At 53.8% G+C, this 14,719-nt stretch overlaps 1 protein-coding gene across 9 annotated transcripts in view; it reads right to left on the minus strand.

Annotated features, from left to right (window-relative positions):
- The window catches only part of FBN3 (fibrillin 3), an 86,863-nt gene that overhangs the window by 53,366 nt on the left and 18,778 nt on the right, over positions 1-14,719 (minus strand). For all 9 annotated transcript variants that reach the window (XM_055371514.2, XM_055371513.2, XM_055371509.2 and 6 more), the window contains 13 exons: positions 14,041-14,163; positions 12,443-12,718; positions 12,126-12,179; positions 10,183-10,308; positions 9,971-10,096; positions 7,652-7,771; positions 7,407-7,544; positions 7,236-7,286; positions 6,831-6,956; positions 4,723-4,947; positions 4,403-4,528; positions 2,169-2,297; positions 129-254 (listed from right to left, as the gene is read on the minus strand). In XM_055371514.2, coding sequence (XP_055227489.1) covers positions 129-254; positions 2,169-2,297; positions 4,403-4,528; positions 4,723-4,947; positions 6,831-6,956; positions 7,236-7,286; positions 7,407-7,544; positions 7,652-7,771; positions 9,971-10,096; positions 10,183-10,308; positions 12,126-12,179; positions 12,443-12,718; positions 14,041-14,163 — 1,746 coding nt within the window. The remainder of the gene's footprint in view (positions 1-128; positions 255-2,168; positions 2,298-4,402; positions 4,529-4,722; positions 4,948-6,830; positions 6,957-7,235; positions 7,287-7,406; positions 7,545-7,651; positions 7,772-9,970; positions 10,097-10,182; positions 10,309-12,125; positions 12,180-12,442; positions 12,719-14,040; positions 14,164-14,719) is intronic.

Consider the following 14,719-nt stretch of genomic DNA (forward strand, 5'->3'; position numbering starts at 1 on the left):
GCATGGCCTCAGAAAGACAGATACACATGCCCACCCTCTCACTCATCCAGCCCACATTCACCAGACACCCACTCACTTTCACACACACAGGCTCACACTCACACTTGCACACCCAGATGCACACTCACCCTCACAGGCAGTGCCTTCGGCCATCAGCTCATGCCCAGGGGGACACTGGCACTTGTAGCTCCCATCCGTGTTGGTGCAAGTGCCTCCCCGGCAGAGCAGCGGGTCCCTTGCACACTCGTCCACGTCTGAAGGTTTGTGTGGAAAGAGAGAGCAGGCATGAAGGTGCTGATGCAGGGAGGGGGCGATGAGGCTCATGCTGGCTTCTCTCCGCCACCTCCCCAGCCCCCTTCACCCCAGCGGGAGCCAGGAGAGCCTGGAGGCTCTGGGTTGGGATGACCCAGGGGAGTGGGGTCTGCACCAGGAGCAGAGACCAGCCAGATGGGGAGGGAGGCTGAGATTCTCAGAAGAACAAAGGCCACAAAGCTGACACTCTTGGGGCCACTAGAAAAGGCGCTAAGAAGCCCTCCTCCACTCCCTGCAGGACACACCAGAAAGCTGACGCTCATTCCCGCCAGGACTCAGGGCAGGGAGCAGGCAGCCTCGCCATGGCCTCATCACTCTTCAGCCACAGAGGCATCATCCTTCCATCCCTCAGGCCCACCCCAGGGCCTTTGCACATGCTGTTCTCCAGTGTCTTCACCCTTTTCACCCCCACTCCATTATTTCTTTCTTTCCTTTTGTTGCTGTTATTGTTTTTGAGATGGAGTCTCGCTCTGTTGCCCAAGCTGGAGTGCAGTGGCATGATCTCGGCTCACTGCAAACTCCGCCTCCTGGGTTCATGCAATTCTCCTGCCTCAGCCTCCCAAGTAGCTGGGATTACAGGCGTGCATCACCAAGCCCAGCTAATTTTTGTATTTTCAGTAGAGACAGCGTTTCACCATGTTGGCCAGGCTGGTCTCAAAATCCTGACCTCAAGTGATTCACCTGCCTCAGCCTCCCAAATTGCCAGGATTACAGGTGTGAGTCACCGAGCCCAGCCTTTTTTTTTTTTTTTGAGACAGATTTTCACACTCAGGCTGTTACCCAGCCTGGAGTGCAGTGACATGATCACAGCTCCCGGCAGCCTCCACCTCCCAGGTTCAAACTATCCTCCCACTTCAGTCTCCTGAGTAGCTGGGACTACAGGCGCATGCCACCACACCCAGCTAATTTTTTGTATTTTAGTAGAGACGGGGTTTCACCATGTTGCCCAGGCTGGTTTCAAACTCCTGAACTCAGGCAATCTGCCCACCTCAGCCTCCCAAAGTGCTGGGATTACAGGCATGAGCCACTGTGCCTGGCTTTTTCCCCTTCCTTCCTTCCTTCCTTCCTTCCTTCCTTCCTTCCTTCCTTCCTTCCTTTTTTTCTTTAGACAGGGTCTCACTCTGTCACCCAGGCTGGAGTGCAAAAGTGCGATTATGGTTCACTGCAGCCTCAACCTCCTGGGCTCAAGGGATCCTCCCTCCTCAGCCTCCCGAGTAGCACGCGCCACCATGCCTAGCTAATTTTTAAAAAATTTTGTAGTGACAGGGTCTTGTTATGTTGCCCAGTCTGGCCTCAAACTCCTGGACTCAAGCAATCCTACTGCCTCAGCCTCTCAAAGTGTTGGGATTACAGGCGAGGGCCACTGCACCCAGCCCAGTTTTGCATTTCCTCAGCGATTCATGTTATTCATGTCTGTCTTCCTGTTACGCTGTGAGCTCCAAGGAAAGAGGGCTCCCTGGAGCTGGAGCTCCCTGCAGTGCCTCTAGCTCAGAGGATGCATGTGAAATGCTCATCAAATGAATAACGAAGTCAATGATGGGGACGAGAGGCCTCGTAACCCGCAGTATTTCCCAGGCTTCTCTGAGGGTCCCTGTCCTCTACCCAAGCTACACACCCTCCCTGGGAGACCACACCCCAGTGTGCCGGCCACCCCCAGGTCTCGGGCCCCAGGTCTCTCTCCTAAGGACGAGGCCTCATGGAGCCCAGACTCACTGTAACTCAGCTAATTTGCAGCTCTTCCCTCCTCCTGCCCCCTCCATCCACGTCCACACAGCAACAGCCGTCCCCACCCTCCCTCTCCTCAATGCCCTCCCTGCCCAGGGCGCCCGCCACACCCCTGCCTGGCAGTCACTGACCCATGCAGTCCTTCATCAGCACGAAGCCACTCTCATAGCCGGGAAAACACTCGCACTCAAAGCTGCCTGGCGTGTTGACACAGGTGCCCTGGCCGCAGAGGTCAGGAGAGATGCGACACTCGTCGATATCTGTGGGGAGAGGGGGGCAGAGGCTGGAGGTGCCATGTGGGCTGCATCACGGGGCACGAGGCAGGGGGGTCCCTGTCCTTTGATGGAGGTGTGGGCTAGAGGAAGCCCGTCTGCAGACATAAGGAGGCACAGGCCAAGAGGGGAGACATGATGCAGGCATGATGGGGTGCCGTACGGGGTCATCAAATCTGTAGATATGACAGGCAGAACAGAAGCCCCCAAAAGGAGCCGAGGAAATGGAGGGACCCCGAACTAAACATGACAAGGGCAGGTAGTTTTCTCACAGACAGGAGTTCTCCATTTTCTTTATTTTGATGGTAGATTTGTTTGTTTTATTTTATTTTATTTTTATTACTTATTTATTTATTTTTTTGTTAGAGACAGAGTCTTGCTCTGTCACCCAGGATGGAGTGCAGTGATGCAATCTCGGCTCACTGCAACTTCTGCCTCCCAGGATCAAACGATTCTCCTGCCTCAGCCTCCCGAGTAGCTGGGATTACAGGCGTGCGCCACCATGCCTGGCTAATTTTGTATTTTTAGTAGAGATGGTGTTTCGCCATGTTGGCCAGGCTGGTCTCAAACTCCTGACCTAAAGCAGTCCACCCACCTTGGCCTCCCGAAGTGCTAAGATTATAGGCATGAGCCACTGAGCCCGGCCTGTTTGTTTTTTTAGAGACAGAGTCTTGCTCTGTCACTCAGGCTGGAGTGCAGTGGTGTGATCACAGCTCACTGCAGCCTCAACCTCCCAGGGCCTCAAGGGATCCTTCTACCTCAGCCTCTCGAGTAGCTGGGACTACAGTTAATGCAATAATAATTTTTTTATTTTTTGCAGAGATGGAGGTCTCGCTGTGTTACCCAGGATAGTCTCAAACTCTTGGGCTCAAGCAATCCTCCCACCTTGGCCTCCAAAAGTGCTGGGATCACTGGCGTGAGCCACCATGCCGGCCCTGGAGGCCTCTAAAGGTCACCTTTGCCAGCCCCTTCTTTTATGTTTTATTTACTTATTTATTTATATTTGAGACACAGTCTCGTTCTGTCACCCAGGCTGGAGTGCAATGGCACAATCTTGGCTTACTGCAACCTCCGCCTCCTGGGTTCAAGTGATTCTCCTGCCTCAGCCTCCCGAGTAGCTGGGATTACAGGCACCCGCCACCAGGCCCAGCTAATTTTTGTATTTTTAGTAGAGACAGGGTATTGCCATGTTGGCCAGGCTGGTCTCGAACTCTTGACCTCAAGTGATCCATCCGCCTTGGCCTCCCAAAGTGCTGGGATTACAGGTGTGATCCATCGCACCTGGCCCAGCTCCCTTTTTTTTTTTTTTGAGATGGAGTCTCGCTCTGTCACCCAGGCTGGAGTGCAGTGGCATGATCTCGGCTCACTGCAAGCTCTGCATCCCGGGTTCACGCCATTCTCCTGCCTCAGCCTCCCAAGTAGCTGGGACTACAGGCGCCCACCACCACGCCCGGCTAATTTTTGTATTTTTAGTAGAGATGGGGTTTCACCGTGTTAGCCAGGATGGTCTCGATCTCCTGACCTCGTGATCCACCCACCTCAGCCTCCCAAAGTGCTGGGATTACAAACGTGAGCCACCGTGCCCGGCCCAGCCCCTTCTTTTATAGTCAGGGTCCCTGCAGCCCAAGGAGGGCAATCACCTACTCTAGGTCACACAGCACAGAGGCGGACACAAGAAGTGCCCAAAGAACAGGTGTTCGCCAGGCATGGTGGCTCACACCTGTAATCCCAGCACTTTGGGAGGCCAAGGTGGGCAGATCACCTGAGGTCGGGAGTTCAAGTCCAGCTTGACCAACACGGAAAAACCCCATCACTACTGAAAAATACAAAATTAGCCAGGCATGGTGGCACATGCCTGTAATCCCAGCTACTTAGGAGGCTGAGGCAGGAGAGTCGCTTGAACCTGGGAGGCGGAGGTTGCAGTGAGCCGAGATCGTGCCATTGCACTCCAGCCTGGATAACAAGAGTAAAACTCCGTCTCGAAAAAAAAAAAAAGAAGAAGAAAAAGAACAGGTGTTGTCTCTACGTCTTATTTGAGGCCCCTATCCCTGCCAAGGATCACGCTCTCTCCAAGAGGCAGAGGTGGCACCTACCTGTGCAGTTCCGTTCCTGGGCATCCAGGGCAAAGCCCCCCGCACAGGCGCAGTGGAAGCTGCCCACCGTGTTTCTGCAGGTACCGTGCGTGCAGAGGCCAGGAAACACCTTGCATTCATTCACATCTGAAGTACAGAGGCATCAAACCACCCTGACGTCCCCAAGCTCAGGATCCATACACCAAGCCCTCCCTGGGTTCTTAGTGCCTCGCCTTACCCACATCCCCTTTTCCCCCAAACACACCTCCCATCTCCAGGCTTTTGCCTATGCCGTGCCCCTCCCCATCCTTCCAGGGGCCTGACCCCTTCCCCAACCGCACCTTTATAGAATGGTCGGCCAGACAGGAAGTCCCGGCTGGCGAAGCCCAGCCCCCGCGGGCACAGGCTGGCGAACTCCAGAGACTCGGGATCCGGGCAGGCCTCGCACTCGGCTCCCCACGCGGCCCCGAGGGAGCAGCAGCAGACGTCCATCCGGTACTTGCCAGGCAGGGTGACCCCACACTCATCCTCATCCCATCGCAGGAAACATGGTTCCAATCTCACATCTGCACAGGGGGACAGTCACTGCGTCCCAACCCCCGCCACACTGTGCCCGCTGCAGGACAGGCGTGCCGCTCAGTCACTCCCATCGGAAACTTTCTCCCGGACGTAGTCAGGTCGAGGGCCAGAGTGGAAAGGGGTGACTTCCTCCAGGCACTGTCTGGGAGGGTACTATGTGTACTGTTCTGTAGCACTGTTCTAAGCCCCTCTATCCATATTTTTTTTACATGATTGATTCATTGGTTGATTGATTTCTTTTGAGACATAGTCTTGCTCTGTCACTCAGGCTGGAGTGCAGTGGCACAATCTCAGCTCACCATAACCTCCACCTCCCAGGTTCAAGCAATTCTCCCACCTCAGCCTCCCGAGGAGCTGGGATTACATGTGTGTGCCACCACACCCAGCTGATTTTTGTTATTTTTTAGTAGAGACTCGGTTTCACCACGTTGGCCAGGCTGATCTCAAACTCAAGTGATCTGCCCGCCTTGGCCTCCCAAAGTGCTGGGATTACAGGCATAAGCTACCGTGCCTGGCCAATTTTTTTTTTTTTTAGACGGAGTCTCGCTCTGTCCCCCAGGCTGTAGTGCAGCGGCACAATCTCAGCTCACTGCAACCTCTGCCTCCCGGGTTCAAGCGATTCTCCTGCCTCAGCCTCCCGAGTAGCTGGGATTACAGACACCCGCTACCACGCTCACCTAATTTTTGTATTTTAGTAGAGATGGGGTTTCACCATGTTTACCAGGCTAGTCTTGAACTCCTAACCTCAAGCAATCCACCCGCCTCGGCCTCCCAAAGTGCTGGCATTACAGGCGTGAGCCACCATGCCCGGCCACTAAGGATTTTTAGGGCAGTGAAACTACCCTGTATGACACTACAATGGTGAACATACGTCATTATACGTTCATCCAAACCCGTAGAATGTCCAATACACCAAGGGTAAACCCTAAGGTGCTCTATGGACTTACAGATGACAATGCTGTACCCGTGCAGTTTCATCCATCATAACAAATGCACCTTCTAACCCCAGTGCAAGATGTTGATAGTTGGGGAGGCTGTACGTGTGTGGAGGTGGGGGCTATGTGTTCATATTTGCTGTGAACCTAATACTGTCCTCAAAGATAAATCCTGGCTGGACTTCCAGCACTCCGGGATGCTGAGGTAGGGGGATCCCTTGAGGCCAGGAGTTTGAGACCAGCCTAGGCAAGATAGTGAGACCCTGTCCCTACAAAAATATATATAGATACACCAATAAATAAATAAATTAGCGGGTGTGGTGGTGCACACCTGTAGTCCCAGCTGCTCAGGAGATCAAGGTACAAAAATCAGTTGAACCCAGGAAGTGCAAGTTGTAGTGAGATGAGATTGCGCCACTGCACTCCTGCCTGGGTGACAGAGTGAGACCCTGTCTCAAGAAAAAAGAAAAAAAAACCCACCCAAATGTCTTTCATGATATGTTAGCCAGAGGCAGAGGATCCCAAAGGATGCCTGAAATCTCTCCTGTTCAGGCCGGGCGCGGTGGCTCACGCCTGTAATCCCAACACTTTGGGAGGCCGAGGCGGGCAGATCACCTGAGGTCAGGAGTTCGAGACCATCCTAGCCAACATGGTGAAACCCCATCTCTACTAAAAATACAAAAATTAGCTGGGCGTGGTGGTATGTGCCTGTAATCCCAGCTACTCAGGAGGCTGAGGCAGGAGAATCGCTTGAACCCGGGAGGCGGAAGTTACAGTGAGCCGAGATTGCGCCACTGCACTCCAGCCTGGGCGACAGAGCGAGACTCTGTCTCAAAAAAAAAAAAAAAAAATCTCTCCTGTTCCTCAAGTCACTGAGGGTGGAGGGAACAAAGGAAGAACGTGTGGCCCTGTATGCGGACCTCGCCTGGACTCACCCATGCACAGCCGGCCTGAGGCGTCCAGCATCAGGCCCTCTGGACACTCACAGCGGAAAGACCCAGCAGTGTTGACGCAACGCCCATTGGGACAGACTCCCGGGAAGGACTCACACTCGTTCACATCTGGGTAAGGAGGAGGGAAAGCCGGAGGGTCCAGGGAGGGGAAGGGCACTGGCTGGCCATTCCCCTGGGGTCTCAAGTTGTCCTTGAGGAGGAAGGAAGGGGACGGGGACACGGGGACTGGGGACTCTCAAGAAGGCCTGGGGACCAGGTAGGGAGAACGTCTGTCCCCATCGCAAAAGACTCCAGGGCGGGGCCGGAGGTGGCACCCATGAGGGTGGTGCGCCTGGTTGTGTGCGGGCTCTGGAGTAGGGGGTGAGCTGGACACGGGCAGGGAGTTACCATCGCAGGTGACACCCGTCATCCGGGCAAAGCCCCGGGCACAGGCAGGGTCTGCAATTGGGAGAACGAGAGTGAAGAGAGGAGTCATTTTCTCATGTCAGCCCCAGGGGGGACCCGCCCCATGGAGGGCTTTTCCCATGGGCGCCTGGGAGGCCTCAAGGAGGGTATTACCGATCTCGCAGCGTTCGCAGGGACTCCCCCAGGCTGCCCCGAGGGTGGCGCAGCACTCGGACCGCAGGCTGGCTCCCTGAAGGTTCACCTCACAGCGGCTCTCCTGGATCTTCAGCCAGCAGGTGCCCTTGGTGCTGTCTGGGGAGAAGAGGCGGGTCACCTGTCTCACCTGCCGGCCCTACACCTGCACCCTGACCCATAGACGCCCAGCCTCTGGAACGCCGTCGGGCTCCGGGGCCGCTCACCTAGACAGATGGCACCAGAGGGGTCCAGCCGGCTGCCAGGGCCACATTTGCAGGTGTAGGAGCCAGCCAGGTTCTGACAGACACCATTCATACACGGGCTGGACAGGCATTCGTCGACATCTGTGGGGACAGCCCCCCACCAGGTCCTGAGCTGCAGGAGGAGTTGCCTTACCTGGCCAGGACCCCTCCTCCCCAAGGGGCCGCTGCAACCGGTGGCACAGGGTGCACCCAGATGCACAAGTGTGCAGAGGGCACTGGAATCAAATGTGCGTGCAAGCACATGTGTGTGCTGAGCTGTGTGTGTACATGCTGTAAGAGACAGGAAATGCCAAACTGGTTTTTTTTTTTTTTTTTTTTGAGACAGAGTCTCGCTCTGTCACCCAGGTTGGAGTGCAGTGGCACCATCCCGGCTCACTGCAACCTCCGTTTCCCGGGTTCAAGCGATTCTCGTGCCTCAGCCTCCCAAGTAGCTGGGACTACAGGCATGTGCCACCATGCCTGGCTAATTTTTTTTGTATTTTTAGTAGAGACGGGATTTCATGATGTTGGCCGGGCTGGTCTCAAACTCCCAACCTCAGGTGGTCCGCCCGCCTCAGCCTCCCAAAGTGCTGGGATTATAGGCGTGAGTCACTGCACCCAGCCAAAACTGTATTCTTACTCTCACCTTCAACACAACACAGAATACATCAGTGATCAGACGTGGGTTTTTTTGTTTGTTTGCTTTTGCCAAGCTGCCCAATTCTCCGACACCAGCAGGGTGCCCTATAATCCAATTCTGACACTTTCTGCCTGGAGTTAAAGTCTGACTCCACAGGTTGAGGGCTCAGTCCCACAAGACTGTCTTCCACACCAGATGCCAGTTGCAAATCGGGGCCTCCAGAATTTCTGCCTTCTCCTCGGGCTTGATCATCCGTTAGAGGGGCTCACAGAACTCAGGGAAATACTTAACTTACATTTACTAGTTTATTATAAAGGATATCACAGGCTGGGCGCCGTGGCTCATGCCTGTCACCCCACCTCTTTGGGAGGCAGAGGCGGGTGGATCACTGAGGTCAGGAGTTCAAGACCAGCCTGGCCAACACGATGAAACCCCATCTCTATTAAAAATACAAATTAGCTGGGCATGGTGGCACACACCTGTAGTCCCAGCTACTTGGGAGGCAGAGACAGGATAATCTCTTAAACGGTGGGAGAATTGCTTGAACCCAGGAGGTGGAGGTTGCAGTGAGCCGAGATCGCGCCATTGCACTCCAGCCTGGGTGACAGAGCAAGACTCTGTCTCAAAAAGATAAAATAAAAAAAAATAAAGGATATTACAAATGATGAACAGCCAGATGGAAGAGATGCACGGTGCAGGGTATCTGGGAGGAGATGTGGAACTTCCGTGCCTGCTCTCGGCATGCCGCCCTGCCAGCACACAGATATGTCCATCCACCTAGAAGCTCTCCAAACTCTGTAGTTCGAGTAGGACTTCTGGGATGTGTGTATAACTGTGTGCCCCTGAGTGTGTACAACCATGTGTGACTGGGACTGCAAGTGTGGGAAGTGTGAGAATGAGTGTATGGGCCAGGTGTAGTGGCTCACGCCTATAATCCCAGCACTTTGGGAGGCTGAAGCAGGTGGATCACTTGAGGTCAGGAGTTCGAGACCAGCCTGGCGAACATGGTGAAACCCTGTCTCTACTAAAAATACAAAAATTATCTGGGCGTGGTGATGGACGCCTGTAATCCCAGCTACTCGGGAGGCTGAGGCAGGAGTATCGCTTGAACTAGGAGGCAGAGGCTGCAGTGAGCCGAGATCGTGCCACTGCACTCCAGCCTGGGTGATAGAGCAAGACTCTGTCTCAAAAAAAAAAAAAAAAAAAAAAGAATATGTGTGTATGTAAATGTGAGTATATGCGTGTCTTTGAGTGTGTGTGTGTGACTGTAGGTACATATGCAAGTGTCTTTGAGTATGCATGTCTGTGTACACATGCACACAGCATGTCTGAATGTATGTGTCTGTGTGTACACAGCATGTGCAGCGTGTCTGGGTGTATGTATGCATGACACATGCAACGTGCATGTCTGAGTGTGGTTGTATACAGGATGTTTCTGAGCGTGTGCATGTGTGTCTTGTGTACACACCTCATGCAACATGTGAGTATCTGAGCGTGTGCATATATGTGTGTGTGCACACTACATATAGCATGCGTGTGTGAATAGAGGTAACATGTAAGCATCTTTGAGCGTGTGCATGCCTGTGTGTGCACATGCCACATGCCAAGTATGTTGGAGCATATGTGTGTGTGCAAACCCACGTGAGCCCGGGACCCAGTACCTTTGCAGATCTCCGTGTCCTGCCAGAAGTGGAAGCCGGGGGGGCAGGAGCAGCTGTAGCTGCCAGGGCTATTCTGGCACCACCCGTTGTCACACAGGAGGCTGTTGAGGGCACACTCATCCACGTCTGTGGGGTGGGGGTGGGAGAGAGGGGTGAGGGGTCTGCAGTGGGAGAGGCTGCCCACACATCCGCCCGCCAGGTGGCATGCTCACCTGTGCAGTCCTTGCCTGAGGCACCTGCCTCATAACCCAGGTTGCAGACACAGCGGTAGCTGCCCCGAAGGTTCTCGCACACGCCATTGGCACAAACCTCAGGATCCAGAGCACACTCGTTGATGTCTGCGGCAGGAGGAGGGTGTGTCAGCAGCAGCAGAAGGAGGGTGTGTCTGTGGCAGGAGGAGGGTGTGTCGCGGCACACCAGGGGTCTCTAGAAGTCAGATTCCCCAAGGCCAGAGCTCCAGCCCAGACCCGGCCTCATTCTGCTCTAAACCGAGGTTTCTCAGCCTGGACACTGCTGACATTTGGGGCCAGATCATTTTTTGCTGTGAGGGGCCATCCCGTGCATTTTAGGATGTTGAGCAGCTCCCGTGGCCTCCACCCATGAGATATCAGTAGCACCCACCGCCCCAGTATTACTCCAGACATTGTCAAATGACCTCGGTGGGGCAGGGGCCAAACTATCTCCAGTTTGGAAATACTGGAGCAGACATCCATACAGTGGCACTGTCATAAAAATAAAAGCAATTATAGGCCAGATACGATGGCTGTCACCTGTAATCCCACCACTTTGGGAGGCTGAGGTGGGAGGATTGCTTGAGCCCAGGAGTTTGAGACCAGCCTGGGCAACATAGCGAGACCCATGTCTATAAAAAGCTATTTTTTTTTTTTTTTGAGATAGGGTCTCACTCTGTCGCACAGGCTGGAGTGCAGTGGTGCGATCTCGGCTCACTGCAACCTCCACCTCCCTCGTTCAAGTGATTCTCATGACTCAGCCCCCCAAGTAGCTGGGATTACAGCCGCCTGCCACCACGGCTGGCTAATTTTTCTATTTTTAGTAGAGATGGGGTTTCACCATGTTGGCCAGGCTGGTGTGGAGCTCCTGACCTCAAGTGATCCACCTCCCTCAGCCTCCCAAAGTGCTGGAATTACAGGCGTGAGCCACCGCATCTGGCCATAAAGTAAATGTTTTAGAAATTGGCTGGGCATGGCAGCTCGTGTCTGTAATCACAGCACTTTGGGAGGCCAAGGTGGGTGGATCACTTGAGGCTAGAAGTTTGAGACCAGCCTGGGCAACATGGCAAAATCTCATCTCTACTGAAAAAAAAAAAAAAAAAAAATTAGCCGGGCATGGAGCTGCATGCCTATAATCCCAGCTATTTGGGAGGCTGAGGCAGGAGAATCGCTTGAACCCAGGAGGCGGAGGTTGCAGTGAGCCAAGATCATGCCACTGCACTCCAGCCTGGGTAACAGAGCAAGACTCTGTCAAAAAAAAAAAAAGAAAGAAAGAAAAAGAAAGAGAAAGAAAGAAAGAAAGAGAGAGAAAGAAAAAGAAAGAAAGAAAGAAAGAGAAAGAAAGAAAGAAAAAAGAAAAAGGAAAGGAAAGGAAAGGAAAAGAAAACAAAAGAAAAGGAAGAAAAACAAATTAGCAGGTCATGGTGGTGAGTGCCTGTAGTCCCAGCTACTCAGGTGGTATCACTTGAGCCCAAGAGGTCGAGTTTGCAGTGAGCCGTGATTGCACCACATCACTCGAGCCTGGGCAATAGAGTGAGATCTCACCTCTAAAAAAGGGTGGGGGGAGTTTTGGACAGACACGCATACAGGGAGAACGCCAGGTGAAGATGGAGGCAGAGATGGGGTGACGCCTCTATGAGCCAAGAAATGCCAAAGATTGCTGGAGCCACCACCAAAAGCTGGAGAGAGGTCCAGGACAGATTCTCCCTCAAAGCCTCCGAGGGAACCAGCCCTGCCTGCACCTTGATCTCCGACCTCTGGCCTGCAGGTGTGTGAGAGAATCAGCTTCTGTTGTTGAAGCCGTCTGGTCTGGGGCACTTTGTTACGGGAACCCCAGGCCAACTCCTACAGCCTCCCACCACAGCTCTCTCCACATCTGGTAGGGGCAGGCTGGCTGCTGTTTGGAGGGGCTGGGCTCCACTTACCTCGACCATCCGTGGTAATGCCAAGCCCACTGCTGCACAGTGCCTGGAACTCAGCTGGGGATGGAGGGACAGTGAGATGGGTCAGGGAGCTTAGCCATGGCTTGGATTCAGCCACAGGCAAGGATGAGGCCCCCTGGTCTTGGGCAAGAGTTTGGGACTAAGACGCAACTCCAACCCCAGGGAGGGAGCAACTCCCTTCAGCCTCTTTTTGGGAAGAGCCCCCACTCCATGGCAGCCATGACCCCCCACCAGAAGCGAGGACTGATGGAGGCACTCAGACCAAGGAGGCGATGGGGACCGGGCAGCCGGATGCTCACCGGAGTTTTTGGCAGGACAAAGCTGGCAGGGCTCCCCAAAACCGTGGTCCGGGTTGGCACAGCAGCACTCAGACTTGGTGACAGTGCCAGGGAAGGGGCGGGCACAGGAGCCCTTCTCGATGGCCCCATAGCAGGTGCTGCGCACGTGGGTGTCCACGCACATGTGGCCATCCGTGCCTACCACCAGCCCCCCCAGGCACTGGCAGCGGAAGGAGCCCTCGGTGTTGGTACAGTGGCCGTTCACGCAGATGCCGGGTGTCTGGCACTCGTCAATGTCTGCAGAAGCAGTGGCGGTACGGGGATGGGTTCCAGCGTGCTCCCTTCCTCTCTCCCCTCCCCATCTCCCAAGCTTTCCATCTTCCCAGCCATTCTATTTCTTTCCTTTCCAGTTTCTTGTCTTTCCAGTTTCCTATTGTCTGTGTCTCTGTCCTCTCCTCCTCTTGTCTCCTTCCTCTTTTCCTCCTCCATTATTCCCCATCTTTCTATCTTTCTCTCCACCTTTAAACAAATTTTTTAAAGGCAGGGTCTGACTTCCAGACTGGAGTGCAGTGGCATGATCATAGCTCACTGCGGCCTCCAACTCCGGGGCTCAAGCGATCCTGCTGCCTCAGCCTCCCGAGTAGGAGAGACTACAGGGGTTCATCTCCATGTTCAGCTAATTTTTAAAATTTTTTTATAGACGCGGAGTCTCATCATGTTGCCCAGGCTGGTCTCAAACTTCTGAGCTCAAGTGATCCTTCTGCCTCAGCCTTCCAAAGTGCTGGGATTACAGGTGCATGCTACCATGCCCAGCTAATTTTTTTTTAGGTAGAAATGGGGTCTGACTATGTTGCTCAGGCTGGTCTCGAACTCCTGTCCTCAAGGGATCCTCTAACCTCAGCCTCCCAAAGTGCTGGGATCACAGATGAACCTGGCCCCTCCCCACCTTATAATGCATCACTTTTTTTTTTCTTTTGAGACGGAGTCTCACTCTTGTCACCCAGGCTGGAGTGCAATGGCGCAATCTCGGCTCACTGCAACCTCTACCTCCCAGGATCAAGTAATTCTCCTGCCTCAGCCTCCCAAGTAGCTGGGATTACAGGTGCCCACCACCACACCTGGCTAATTTTTATATTTTTAGTAGAGACAGGGTTGTTGGCCATGGCTGTTGTTGGCCACGGGGTTGTTGGCCATGTTGGCCAGGCTGGTCTCGAACTCCTAACCTCAAATGATCCACCCACCTTGGCCTCCCAAAGTGCTGGGATTACAGGTGCCCACCACCACACCCGACTAATTTTTGTATTTTTAGTAGAGATGGGGTTTCACCATGTTGGCCAGGCTGGTCTTGAACTCCTGACCTCAAATGATCCATCTGCCTCGGCCTCCCAAGGTGCTGGGACTACAGGCATGAGCCACAGCACCTGCCTCTTCTTTTCTTCCTTTTCTTTTTCTTCGCTTCTTCCCTTTTCCCTCCTCCTCCTCTTTTTCTCCCTGCCCCTTCTCTTCTCCTTCTCTCATGCCTGTCCCATTCCCGTCTGGTCCCTCTCCTCTTCCTCGCCGTCCCTCTGCTTCCCCATCTCCCTTCTCCCCTCCGCTGGCCAGTCTGGCTCCAGGCTCACCCATGCAGTAGTGGCCGCCAGGCGCCAGCAGGAAGCCGGGTTTGCAGAGGCAGGAGAAGCTGCCATCCTCGTTAAGACACACGCCGTTGACGCACATGGTGCTGGTGGCACACTCGTCGTGGTCTGGGGACAACAGGAGAGGCTGGGTCCAGGCAGGGACCACACTGGGACCCTCTCTCTCCCTCCTCCAGGCTCCAGGGCTGACCCCCCAGGATCCCTTCCTGGGGTGTGGGAGGCAAACAAGCTGTGGTTGTCTGTGACTGTGTGAGCTTGCATATTAGTCCGTCCGCTGGGACGTGAGTTCCCCGGCGCACAACCCCTGTCTTGCTCAGGCTGCAATACAGTAGGTGCTGCATAAATAATTGCTCAAAGCTGAATAAAGGTGGTGGTTTTTGCGCAACATTGGAAATTTATTAAATATCAGTGAATTGTTCATTTTAAAATATTTAAATATTTTTTAAAAGATGACAATTTTTTTTTTTTTTTTTTTTGAGACAGAGTCTCGCTCTGTCGCCCAGGCTGGAGCACAGTGGTGTGATCTCAGCTCCCTGCAACCTCCGCCTCGTGGGTTCAAGCGATTCTCCTGCTTCAGCCTCCTGAGTAGCTGGGATTACAGGCATGTACCACCACGCCCAGCTAATTGTTTTTGTATTTTTAATAGAGACGGGGTTTCACCATG

Source organism: Gorilla gorilla, chromosome 20, assembly GCF_029281585.2.
Source record: "Gorilla gorilla gorilla isolate KB3781 chromosome 20, NHGRI_mGorGor1-v2.1_pri, whole genome shotgun sequence".
Classification (NCBI taxonomy): Eukaryota; Metazoa; Chordata; class Mammalia; order Primates; family Hominidae; genus Gorilla; species Gorilla gorilla.